Source organism: Leptonotus elevatus, chromosome 4, assembly GCF_054856555.1.
Source record: "Leptonotus elevatus isolate MCC_2025b chromosome 4, RoL_Lele_1.0, whole genome shotgun sequence".
Lineage (NCBI taxonomy): Eukaryota > Metazoa > Chordata > Actinopteri > Syngnathiformes > Syngnathidae > Leptonotus > Leptonotus elevatus.
Window position 1 is genome coordinate 510,705 of NC_141242.1, and position 12,118 is coordinate 522,822.

The following is a 12,118-nucleotide window of genomic DNA, read 5'->3' on the forward strand; positions in this document are numbered from 1 at the left end:
TAAAAGTTTAAATGTCTGTTTGAATGGGATACTCAAAGGAGCTCAGTTTTTGTGGTAAATGTTATAAGCGTTATAAATAACACAAAGGCACTTTCCCCTTTATTTTCATTCCCATTTTTAGATTTCTGATTTTATTTTAAGGTAAAATATGTTTTTATGTTTCATTTGAGTAAAAAAAACATAACACAATTTAAGAATAAAATGTTCACATCAAGGGAAAAAAACGAATAATTTAAAAATCAGCTGTGTTATGTCGTACAACTTGTATTTGTGAAGAATCATCAACATCCCAAAAAAAGAAAGAAAGAAAAGGTATGGCCCGGCGGTAAACAAACAACAACAACAACAAAAGGTTGGGAATTACTCAATTAATTCTTTTGTAGCTAAACAAACATAGCGCTAGACTACATTCAGTGTAGCGTACGATGTACATTATTTAATTAAAATGATTAAATCAAATACTTATATTGCAACATGTCATCTTTCGAAGAATAGAGACGGAACTTTTTAATGTCATGTGTTCTTAGGCGAGCACAATTAACTGTTGCACATGTACAATCTCCGAAATGTGTATTTGGAGCTGAATTTGGGGAACCACTGGTCTTTTATTCTTCAATGTTATATTATTCGTTTGTGATTACTCTACGAAAGCACATTGGACGCGTGACTGGAGAACATTTTAAAACATTTCAAAAGTCTCGGTACTTGGCGGGATGAAAGCAGAAGTCATCATTTCGCTTCCGGTCCGGACCTTTGCGGTACACGGAATTTTTGTGTGTTCCCTCCAATTCTTCTTTTCACTCTAAACACAAACAAGAAAACAAACTATTCATTTGCTAACTTCTTCACTTTGACCGGCGTAGGCAAGTATACATATCACATTTATTTAGCCTTAAGTGTTATTCATGTGGACTTTCCCTTCGCTACTTTTGCCTCCTCGCGATGCTAACGATGCTGGTCGCTAGCACTTCCGGGTTTATTGAATGGACGGAACAACAACAACAACGTCGTCACACTTGAGTTGTTTTTGTGCCTGGTAGCGATAACGATGCTTCCCAGCGTCGGTGCTGTTCGCGTTTGAGTGGATGGGGAATGTTGAAAATGGAGTCCTCCTTCACGTCCGACTGGAGCGGTTCTGAAGACGACCAACTGGACCGGGCTTTCCTCGTGGACAGCAGCATGTCGCTGCTCGTCCCTGAGACGCCCAGGTAAGAACCGCCTCGACCCCGATAGCGTGCATGACGCGGGTCCTCGCTTTACGACGGATCCCTGTTCGCAAGTAAGAACGTGCCGTACAAAGTCATCATGGGAAGCACAGTACACATTTGCATCAACATGAAACGCAAACTAAAACTTGCACAAGTGACACTTGTTTTGCGGAAAACAAAGGAGACGGATTGTTTCTTCTTATTATAACAGGGAAAAGGAAGCACAATTGTAGGTTATGTTTCATTTACTTTTAGAAGACAATGGGGTAAGTTAGGACTGAAGGGTTTTAGGAAAACATTGAATTGGGATTTTTCTGATAGATATTGTTGTGATTTCCATTCAATTTGCCATTTTCTTCAAATCGAGCTCCAGTGCAGTATTTATAATGTCCAGTAACATTTACAAACATGATAGAAAATGGCATCCTAGCACGAAGACGTCACAAGCGGTTACGCTTCATCTGCTCAGGACACGAACACGCTTCGAATAACGACGACTCGAAGCCCAGCACCTCGACGACTGCACGCGGGCGCACAGCTGTGGGAATGTGGCGGCCGATACATTGGGTCGGTCGTGCCTGCTGTCGAACCTACAGTCGAGGCTTCTTCAAATCAGTGGAGATCAATTATCGCACCGTCGGCTGGCTCGGGCGCTTGACACGTCTGAATGATGCGGACCGATGGCCGTTAGCGTGCCGGACTGTTTGCGCGTATGTGCCGTCGGCGTGCGACTGTCAAACAACGGCGACACGCTGTCCCGGTGCCGCTCGCACGCCGCGCGGAAGCGGACATTTTGCCACGCGGCTCATTCGATGAAGCTTTGAGACCGCAACGAAGCCTGACGCGTTTCCGGCATGACTGACCGAATAGCGAATAGCGACTTGCTAACGATGTGGTTTTGTGTCAGCCTGCAGCTCGGCAAGGACAGACGATGCGGCCGCCTGGCAGAGGACGCGTCCGGCCCGGTGAGTCCGCAACTTTGTTTGTATTGCTTGTCGTCGTCATGTCGACGGACGCCGCTTCCCGTCCCTGGCCAAATTTTCCGCCTTGCGAGCGCTCGCTGCTGTCCGCGTCACGTTGAACCCGCGACGGCGCCTTGTGGGCCGCCTGACGTTTGCCGCGGGGGTCCGCAGGTGAGGACGCGGCGTTCGGCGGCTCGAGCGCAAGGTTCCCGCGCTGCCGCCGGCACGTCCCGGCCGCCTAAACGGCGGAAGGTGACGGCGGCGGCCGCCCCCGCTGCGGAGCTCTTTTCCGTCGACGGCTGGCTGGACGCCGCCTCCTCCTCTTCTTCCTTGTCACCATCCACATCGTCGTCATCCTCATCGTCATCATCGTCTTCGTCCTCCCGCACGGCGGCGCCTTCGCCACCCGACTCGTTGTCCTTCCTGACGCTGGAGGAGAGGAGGTGGCTGGACGGCGAGCGGGACGACTCTTCAACAGGTAAAGGATGGCCGTCACGTGGCGACCGTTGATTGCTCGTACCTTTTATTTGGAACGAGTTCTTCTGTCCGCTCTTCTTTCCGCCGCATCCAAAAGGATCAATTAGCTGCAATCGGGCCCGAGTCAGCAATTGGGACATTTTGTCCCAATTCTGCTGGGCTGACCCGCACACGAGTTCCAGCAAATCTCACGTCGCGTTGAGAAAGGGTCCCGCTTACTTCGTCCTCGCAACATTAAAATCATTTATTGATTATTACTAAACGTTTTTTTGTGTGCTCAAAATAGTTGTAATTTTTGAATGATGTTTTTTTTCATATATTGTTTGTATTTTATGAATTTTTGCCTAGAAATAGTTTGCAAATTCAGAGCCGTTGATAGCGAGAGAGTTTGGCCAACTCTGTTTCAGCAGGGTAACAAGATGGCGTCCACGTGGGCGTCGCTATCAACGGCTCTGGGCGAATGAATAGTGACACCTAATGGTCAACTTGGTGACCTACATGCATGTGCACAAAATGGCTCCTACACTGAAGATAGGTTGCAAAAAAACAACACGCATTTGCCAACGTCTGCAATGGTCAGTGGAGGTCAAAGTTGACGGATGATGATGACGATGAAGGCCGCTACAGGAAGTGTGTGCGTGTGCTTGTGTGCAGCGGCGGCAGCGGCGCAAGAAGTGGTCATCAGCGACGACGACGGCGACCTGTCGGTTCGCGAGTTGCAGATGGAGGAAGACGAAGCGTTTGCGCGAAGCCTGCAGGTGGGCGTGGTCTTCTCTCACGTGAACCTTTGATGTCTTCACCGCATGACTAACCACTTCCTGCACAGGCTCGCTTTGACCAGGAGGAGGCGGAGCCACACCACCATCATCATCACATGGTGAACATGTTGCGATGACATCACGACGGCAACAAAATCGACACCGGTTGGCTAACCATTTCCTGTTTGTGCGCACAGGCTCACTTTGACCAAGAGGAGGCGGAGCTACACCATCATCATCATCATCATCATAGGGTGAGCAGCAGAGATGACATCATGGCGGCCATGTGTCGCCGTCATGACATCATTGTGGTGCCAGTCAGAGGTGGCATATCCAGGTCCAGAAAGTAAAAACCCTGCTAGCTAGCTAGCTAGCTAGCTCCCTAGCAGGTAAACGAGCACCATGGGAGCTAGCTAGCTAGCATCAGGAGCTAAAGCCAAACTGTAGCAGGGTTCTTACTTTCAGGTGCTAGCTAGCTAGCTCCCATGGTGTTGGGTTCAATGAATCTTTCCTGTCGTCTTGGCAGGGCGACCGCTCGCCGCCGCGGGCGACGGATCGCCGTCGCAGAAGCCACCATACGACCGCCGCCGACTTCTCCGGGAACGATTACGAGGTGAGGACGGCGCCCGACGTGTGTGTGGGAGATTGGGCGTTTGCGCTGAGCGTGCGTGCCGCTTGCCCGCCCGCAGGCCCTCCTGGCGCTGGAGGACCGGCAAGGCGCCGTGGTGTCCAAGAAGTTGACGCGCGCCCACGTCAAGCGCTTCCCCGTCAAACGTTTCCAGCCGGGCGTCGGCAACGCGCAGTGAGTACGACGACCGCCTTCTGCCGCCGTTTGCGCCGCGCTCACGTGCGCTTCGCCCGCCAGGTGTCAGATCTGCTTCAGCAACTACCGTGACGGCGAGCGGCTCAGGATGCTGCCGTGTTTCCATGACTACCACGTCACCTGCATCGACCGCTGGTTGCAGGTCAGATTTTCTTTTTTTCGAGAGCTCGCCTTCCCAGCCGCTTCGACTCCTTCCGACTTGTTGACGTCTCCATTTTACACCCAAGTGAATGTTATGGTTTGTTAATTAAAATAATAATAATAATAAAACCATAGCAAGGAAAATCAAACATTGATGTGTAAATATGACGCACATTTAACGACTGGTAACTAAAGACAAATATGACACGGATTCATATCCTTGGAAATGCGTATTGACTTGCAGTGCATTCTGGGAAGTTTTGTATTTATATTTTTTATTTGCAGTTGACACTCGCTGGTTGGTGAATAGTGAAAATCTGCGTATAATTGACACCCGTTCATTGGGTTTGCATCCAGCCATTTTTATTCCAATTTTCAAGCAATTCTAAAATAAAACTCAATCGAAATGCTAGAAATTTAAAAAAGGGTCCAATATTTGCCCAAAAAGTTTTTGTGCTTAGTGTGGATTTTGAAGCGTATCGAAAAAAGGAAAATGTGAATTTTGGCGGAAAAAACGCTGACAAAATTGGATATAACGTCACACGTACGTACGTTTGTAGTCCCGTAACAATGGCGGACGATAAAGTAAGATATTTGTTTGTGGGGACGACAAAACAGAAGTCTTCTTGGAATTCATGAAAGACGCGAATATTCATGCAATTTAGATGGAAAACGGCAAAGAAAGGCGATCAAGAATTACAAACGCAAACTCATGCAACATCGCACGGTGCAGTCACTTCCTGGTTCTCTTCTTCTTTTAAATTACGGGTGGATCACATCTGTTAGTGGTGTATAGCGCCACCTCAATATATACATTCTTGGATTATTTGATTTTGGACCAAAGCAGAATCATCCTCAAATTCTGGTCTTCAGACCGGCTGGCAACTAAAACATTTTCATCTAATCGCACGTGGGACCAACAATACATTAAAAAAAAAATACTTTTTGTTGGTGGCAAACTTGAATTGTGATGTTGTTGCTTGTCGTTGTCAGGACAACACCACCTGCCCCATATGCAGAGTTGACCTGGCTGACCTTTGACCTGGTACCTTTAATTCATGTTGTCATCTTTCTTAATAAAAGTTCAACTTTTACCTTTAATAAGACTCCGCCTCCTTTCAAATCACAAATTGGACATTTAACTCAAGTATCAAATGTCACATTTTACTTACTTGTGAGGCCTCCCTTTTTTTTTTTAATCATCTTTCTCTTTATAAACAAAAGAAGAAGCCAGAATGAGCGGAAACGTTTTCAAATTCATTTGTGGCAGGTGCTTTTCAAAGCAAAGAAGATTTTTGTTTTTTCCTCAATAAAAGCGCACCTTTTAAATGGATTCTGGCCAGTTGAGAAGAGGCGTCAAATATTGAAACCAAAAGTTTGGACACACTGAAGGCATCAAAACTAAGAACCAACACGTGGAGTATTTAACAAAAAGGGTGAAATAGCGGCAAAGATGTTTTCAACGTTAGTTTCCTGAAAACTTTCCATACGGTTGGAAACGCGTTTCAGGGAACGAGCCCCCAAAAATCTGAGCAGAGTGACTATTTTGAAGACGTGTTAAGAACTTAACTCCGCCCACGTGTTCACTTTTGATGCCTTCAGTGAGAATCGACAATAAAAATGGTCGTAAAGAAAATGCATGGCATGAGAAGGCGTGTCTTTGAAGTGCGTGGGAAATCATTTGGGACTCAGACCGTCCGCCGTCATTCGGGCCGCCAATGGAGAGCCGGCTTCTTCTCCACCAGGGACCGATACCGAGTCGGCGTGAAACGAGACCCCGGCCAAGATACTTGAACCGCTCCGTCCCGGAGCCACGGAGACCGACTGAGGACCGCGGTCGGGATTCGGAGGTGCTGATTTTCACCGGCTTGAAAAAGCCAACGGCATCACGAGACGCAAACAAAATTCTGTCCATGAAGAATGTGGCGAGAATTGGCGACAATCCTGCTGGAGTCCAATCAAATCTCACAACAGCCAACACAACCCCCCGATCCAGGGACGTACGTGGTCCGAGTCCACAAAACACACGTGGACTTGCAGCTGGGACCAAAACCACAGCGCTCCTCCTCAATGGCGGCCGCAAGCGCCCGACGGACCCGACTCGACCTTTCCCGCCGACCTTTCCTTTTACTACGTCAATCAAGTTGCACGCCGCGCGCCGATCACATGACAACTTTTAATGAGTGCTTTTTGTTTTCAGTAGTTGGTCTTGAGGCGAAGGTTTTCCTCCCTGAGCCGCTGGTTCTCCTGCAGCAGCGCCTCGTTGGCCGAATGCAGCCCCGACATCAGCGCGTGGAACTCGTTCTGCAAGACACGCACACGCCCGGCTGACGTGACTCCGCCCTCGCGCTCGGCACGGTCACGGCGCCGCTCGCTCACCAGCTGGATGCAAAACTGTCGAATCATCTCCACCTGAAGGTTGATGACGTCACGGTGGCACGCGTCCCTGCGGACAGCAACAGGAAGTCACGCGACGCACACAGACGGCCAATCGCGCTGGACTCGTCTCGCTGACCTGAGCTCGTCCAGCGATTGGTGGATGATGTTGGTGATGACGTTCATCTGGACGCTGCTGAAGGGAGCCGCCTGGGTCACGCCCGCCGCCGCCGCGCCTGAGCACCACAGAAGAAGAAGAAGAGTCGCCACACCCACTCGCCTTCGTCCAATGAGGAGCCAACCGTACCTGCGGCGGACTCGGGCGGAGCCTCAAGGACGGGCGAGTCGTAGTCGAGCTGAGCTTGAACGCCGTTGGCTCTCGCGCTCAGTTCGGGAGTGAAGGGCGGGACCGGGTGGCTGCGATTGGCCGGCGTCTGACCCTCCCCTTCCAGCACCGCCTGTCAAACAACTTGATGTTGACAACTCGCCGTTAACACCATCCGACTTGAGGACACGACCTTGGCGGGGTCATCGCCGTCGGCCGGCTCCTCCTCCTTGATGGAGGGCGTCTGGAAAACCGAAGCCGGGCGTAAGAGTCGTCCCACCGACGGCTTCCTGGGGGCGGCGTCGGCACTCTGATCCTCTCGAAGCGGCGAGAACATGTCCAGACTGCCGCGGCCCAACAGGGAAGGAAGCGCCGCCTCCTTGCACAGCAGGCTCGCTATGGGAACGACAAGGAGTTTTGGCTTCCGCCTCGTCACGTCATACGGCGCCGCGTACCTTGAGCCGCTGCGGACGTCTCGTCGGCGCTCGTCGGCGGACTTCCCGCATCTGCGCAAACGTTTGCCACACGTCAGGCCTCGCGGCCGGCGCGTTGTCGCATGTTGCGTGTCGTTACCGTGTCGCAGCGGCGAGAACATGTCCAGGCTGTTTCGTCCCACGCTGCTGAATTTCTCCGTGGTGGCAAGATGCTCCGCCCCTTGCTGTCCGCCCGCGTCTCGATCGGCTGCCTGAGCTGTGGCGGCGACGCCTGCTGGAAACAACGCAAGCTGGAAAAGAGCAGCTCCGCCTCTGAAAGTCACGTGACGAGAACTCACCCGCATTTATGTGAGGGGAGGAGCTAGGGGCGGGGCTAAGATGTCCACCGGACACTTTGGAGGTGGAGCTTTTGGCGCCGGACACCCTGGACGAAGACGCTTTGCCCGACTGTCCAGAAGACAAAAGAAAAAAATTGGGGAGTGATCGATTGATGGTTTCGGCCTTAAAGTTGCTCCATCAAAATCTTTCTTTCGTGATTGGCCAGTCGCGACTCGCGAGTGATTGATTCCAAACGCGGCAACTTGGTGAAGTGGATCCCGATTGGCCAATCACCAAAACGGATTCTTAGGCCGAAACGATTCTTCGACGACTCTGTGATTTATTTATTTTTCAATTCAATTGAAGGAACTGGATCTGGTTCCAGCTCATGTCGTGATGCGGACGCGTGCAAGCGAGCGGCGCCACCTTGTGTCTGGCGGCGGCGCATTGGAAGCGCAGACTGGTGACGGAGGTGGCGTGCGCCGGCGTCACCCTGGTGGGGGCGCCGCTGTTCCTCAGGTCGTAGCGCAGGACGTGGCCCTGGGTGGAGCCCACCAGGACCCCCGAGCCGTCCGGGGTGAAGGCCACCGCCGTCAGCGGGCTCTCCGTGCGGATGCAACGCAAGATGCTGACAAAACGACACACAAGCCACAAAAGTGATCACAAAATCATTTGAGCAGTTGCTGCCTCGGCATCGTTCGATCTGCAATTTCACATCTCACATTCTGCTGGCGGTGTCGTAGCAGACGATCTTCTTGTCCAGGCCCACGCTGACCACCAGCAGCTCGCTGGCGGGCGAGAAGGCCACGGCCGAGCCGGGCGCCTTGTGGGCGCCGCGGAAGGCGTGCAGCTCCTTCTGCGTGTTGGCGTCCCACAGCGTCAGCCAGCCGCCGTCCGACACGCTGCCCAGCAGCGAGCGCTTCAGGCACGACAGGCCCAGGTCGCGCACCGGCTGCCGCCCCGCCACGCCGTGAGCGCAAAGGAAGAAAAAGGATTACGTCAACAATGTAGAATAGTCTCGAGGCAGCCGGCGATTGCGCAAGTTGTCCCGCTTGAAGGGGAGACCAAAAGTCAAAAACAAACATCCTGCATTTGACATTTAGGATTTGGAAGGAACGGATTTGCAGATGGTGGAAAGGAAGCGTTTGGTGAAGAAGAAGCCAGCAAGCAAGCAAGATCCCGTGGCGACAACCTCCACACATCCTCCGGTCCTCCTTAAGCCAGTCTCAAGTTCGGTCCGCAAGAGGACTGGGACAAGGTCATGTGGTCTGATGAGACCAAAAACGGCATCCCCAACGTCAAGCGCGCTTTGTGGGGACAGGAACACTCGTCTGTGAATCGGAAGGACGGACGTGACCAGCGCGTACGAGTCCACTGGCATTCCTTTTGCCGGTGAGGAGTTGAATGGGGAAAAGCGGGTCACAGGGGGCGTGGTCATTTGCGCACTTTCAAACGGCGTCAAGAGCTTCTCGCTCGCCGCCGCCGTCACAGCCAAGAATGACGTGAGCTTGGCGTGGCCGCCACACGGCTCATCTGAGCAAGAAGAAGAAAAGAAAAAAACATCTCCATGTGAGAAGACGCAAGGCGACAAACGGGGCCGACTTGCGACAAGCGCAAGACCAAGGAGTGACCCGACCCCGCTCGGAACAAGTCCTGGTGTGACTTTGCCGTATTGAGCTCAACTTTTGTTCTTGACCAAATGCTTGCTTTGCACCATCATTGACAAATCAATTCTTTGAAAAAAGTGATTCGTTTGCGATCACAGTTGAAGTCATGAAGAAAATGGCAGACGTTTGTCATCATTTCAAGCGGGACGACTTTTTGACATGATGATGATGATGATGATGATGATGATGAAGCGTGCACCACCTGCTGGCTGCCGTGTCCAAAGGCTTTGCTGGACGTGTTGGTGGTGAGACTGTAGAGCACAAGATGGCCGCCGGCGGATCCGGACGCCAGCAGGCTGTCGTTGGCGTTGAAGGACACGCACGTCACCTCGTCGGCGTGATCCTGGCCGGATGACAACGGACGGCGTGAAGACGACCGAGACGGAGGCGGCGGCGGCGGCGGCGGCTCACCTTGAGCGATCGCTGCAGCCGGGACGTCTTCAGGTCCCAAATGTGGACGCAGCGGTCCAGACCGCCGCTGGCCAAGAACTGCGAGGACCAGCTGAGGCTGACGCACGTTTGTCCTTTCTGAAAGGGACGACATGTGGCGTGAGCGACGTTCGACGGGTGGCGCCGGACGGCCGGCGTCCGCTCACCCCCTGGGCCAGCTCCAGCAGGGGCGCGCCGGCGGACTTCACGCTGGAGACGGCGATTTTGTCGCCGCCGCTGCTGGCGCTCACCACGTGCTGGTCTCATCACGCCGTCAAGGAACAAACGCCGACGGAACAATTCTACCAACGCAAAACACTCGTACCTCGACGCCATTTTGGCCCCGTAAAAATTGACGGCCGTATCCTAAGGTGTCAGATATTCGTGGAAGCCGCCGATACCAGCCACCGGTACCGGAGGTAAAAAATAAATATTTTTTTCAATCTGACATTGAGTGAACCCTCTTCAGCAGTAGTTGCTGCAATCTTGCCGCAGTCTGAAGGAAAGATTTTTTGTCATTGATGACGAAGTTTAGATCTGAAAAGGGCGAGAGGTATCGGAGAGGACTCAAACACTCAATACCTTGTACGGGTAGCAAACATCACTCAGCAAAAGCCCGACCCTTATCAAAATAATGGACCAATGAAAACTCATTTTCTCAAGTCTAACTAGCGCGTGTGTGTTGTGTGCCTTTGAGGGGCGTGGCCCAGTGCACCACATCAAAAACATGGCCCGATAGTCTGCGTGTGAGCGCAAGTTACGGCCTACGGCAGCTTCTTGTGAGTGCTGGGGTCGACGGCAAGTGGCTCTCCTTGCCCACATGCCAGGGCATCAAACCAACACGTTTTCTGTCACTGTTGTTAGCGAAGTGAGTAAATGGGACTTTTATGCGAGAATGTGTACGCATGTGAGCGCAAGTACTTTGGCCAGCTGCGGCCGCGGGACGAACGCCGCCTGCGGACGAACGCCACCTGCGGACGAACGCCGCCTGCGGACGAACGCCGCCTGCGGACGAACGCCGCCTGCGGACGAACGCCGCCTGCGGACGAACGCCGCCTGCGGACGAACGCCGCCTGCGGACGTATGCGCCGAGGATACTGTTTGCCGTCCAGCAGGCCTGCGCCACCGCGTGGCTGCTGCTGTGCGGGTTGAAGTGCTCCAGCAGCGTCATGGAATCCGCATCCCAGATCTTCACCGCGTCTCCTGTGGACATCAGACAGGTGACGTCCTCCATGGCCGACGCACCTGCACACGCAACAACAAAAAGCCTTTCGTTAGATTGCAACTATTAGTAAGACGCCCAATCCGTCATGTTGATTTGCTCTGCTCGCTCATTTAAATTTGATTTCTACATTTTGGGGCGGACGGGATGTTTATATTTCAGTCTACAAATATTGTTGGATGTTTGTCAAGGGATTTGGTTAAGAAACCACTTTGGATGTTTCACAAGTGTCCTAACCTATAACCACAAGAAGAACAAATTGAATTGAGCGAGAAACCAACGATGTCCAGTGTTGGATTTGCTTTAGTGGAAGAAGAAAATCTAATCTGAGGTCAATCGTGACGTCATCCAACTCAAACGGGGTCATTTCCGTTCGAATGAGACTCCTCGGACAGTTCTAGAACAATTGAACTTTCTTGTCGAAACTTGTAGCACGTTTCTAACTTTGTAAGGCCAGACGTGGTAGAAGGAGAAAACCATCGAGCGACCTCAAACGGGCTCAATTTGGCAAAAGTAAACGGCGGGTTGTGGCTGTGGCGGCGGCGGCTAAGCTAACAGGCGAGCGGCTAACTTTGGACGCAGTCAACGAGCGACCTTTCAAGTTGTCCGCGGCTCACGCCGGCGTCGTAAAACAACAACCAAGTCGGAGAAAAGCCTCAAAAGTTTACCGAGAAGACTGAAATTAAGTGTCACGCCAACCTTTGCGTCTTGGTTTATTTGGCAAAACTTGTTGGAAAACGCTTGAAGACGAAGCAGCTGCCGCCACTACGGAGAGCGTCGAGGGACAAACATTTCGTCACGCGGAGTCGTCACTCTCCCCTCAATTATATAAAATTGTCAATTTAAATGTACCAAAAATTATTAAACATTTAACTGGCACACATTAAACGTGCGATTATCACTACACATTGAAGTCCAGCACATTAATATTTGGGGAAATGTTCCATTGGAATTTGGTGAAAGTCAATTGAAAATTCC

The 12,118-nt window shown here is 51.8% G+C and overlaps 2 protein-coding genes across 5 annotated transcripts; one reads left to right on the forward strand and one right to left on the reverse strand.

Annotated features, from left to right (window-relative positions):
* The first annotated feature begins 537 nt into the window (after positions 1-537).
* On the forward strand, positions 538-5,492 carry LOC147174858 (uncharacterized). Of its 3 annotated transcripts, none has more exons than XM_086073761.1 (11): positions 538-863; positions 1,041-1,208; positions 2,116-2,173; positions 2,342-2,648; positions 3,302-3,405; positions 3,474-3,524; positions 3,603-3,659; positions 3,932-4,018; positions 4,095-4,207; positions 4,271-4,370; positions 5,363-5,492. In XM_086073761.1, exons 2-11 carry the CDS (start codon positions 1,093-1,095, stop codon positions 5,408-5,410), a joined length of 1,041 nt encoding a protein of 346 aa, XP_085929887.1. In that variant the 5' UTR covers positions 538-863; positions 1,041-1,092; the 3' UTR covers positions 5,411-5,492. The 3 variants fall into 3 exon arrangements, with proteins under 3 accessions (XP_085929887.1, XP_085929888.1, XP_085929886.1); XM_086073762.1 differs by having other exon boundaries at positions 538-758; XM_086073760.1 differs by having other exon boundaries at positions 538-1,208.
* A 1,039-nt stretch (positions 5,493-6,531) lies between these two features.
* On the reverse strand, positions 6,532-11,930 carry nedd1 (NEDD1 gamma-tubulin ring complex targeting factor). 2 transcript variants are annotated; one of them, XM_086073759.1, is made up of 15 exons: positions 11,840-11,930; positions 11,017-11,163; positions 10,086-10,180; positions 9,901-10,017; positions 9,692-9,832; positions 8,545-8,774; positions 8,249-8,450; positions 7,843-7,951; positions 7,644-7,775; positions 7,526-7,576; positions 7,264-7,466; positions 7,053-7,203; positions 6,885-6,981; positions 6,749-6,815; positions 6,532-6,673 (listed from the first exon to the last, which is right to left on the reverse strand). In XM_086073759.1, exons 2-15 carry the CDS (start codon positions 11,150-11,152, stop codon positions 6,566-6,568), a joined length of 1,839 nt encoding a protein of 612 aa, XP_085929885.1. In that variant the 5' UTR covers positions 11,153-11,163; positions 11,840-11,930; the 3' UTR covers positions 6,532-6,565. The 2 variants fall into 2 exon arrangements, with proteins under 2 accessions (XP_085929885.1, XP_085929884.1); XM_086073758.1 differs by having other exon boundaries at positions 7,644-7,778.
* Between the last annotated feature and the right edge of the window lie 188 nt (positions 11,931-12,118).

What these genes read in the sequence shown, in the direction of transcription:
- nedd1 (XM_086073758.1), bottom strand. Translation starts at nt 11,152, where the DNA reads ATGGAGGACGTCACCTGTCTGATGTCCACAGGAGACGCGGTGAAGATC. An exon ending in GGCCTGCTGGACGGCAAACA is followed by an intron (nt 10,181 to 11,016) that starts GTATCCTCGGCG and finishes CGGCGTGATGAG; the next exon opens with ACCAGCACGTGGTGAGCGCC. An exon ending in CAATCGCTGGACGAGCTCAG is followed by an intron (nt 6,816 to 6,884) that starts GTCAGCGAGACG and finishes TGCTGTCCGCAG; the next exon opens with GGACGCGTGCCACCGTGACG.
- LOC147174858 (XM_086073760.1), top strand. Translation starts at nt 1,093, where the DNA reads ATGTTGAAAATGGAGTCCTCCTTCACGTCCGACTGGAGCGGTTCTGAA. An exon ending in TCTCCGGGAACGATTACGAG is followed by an intron (nt 4,019 to 4,094) that starts GTGAGGACGGCG and finishes GCCCGCCCGCAG; the next exon opens with GCCCTCCTGGCGCTGGAGGA. An exon ending in CCGGGCGTCGGCAACGCGCA is followed by an intron (nt 4,208 to 4,270) that starts GTGAGTACGACG and finishes TTCGCCCGCCAG; the next exon opens with GTGTCAGATCTGCTTCAGCA.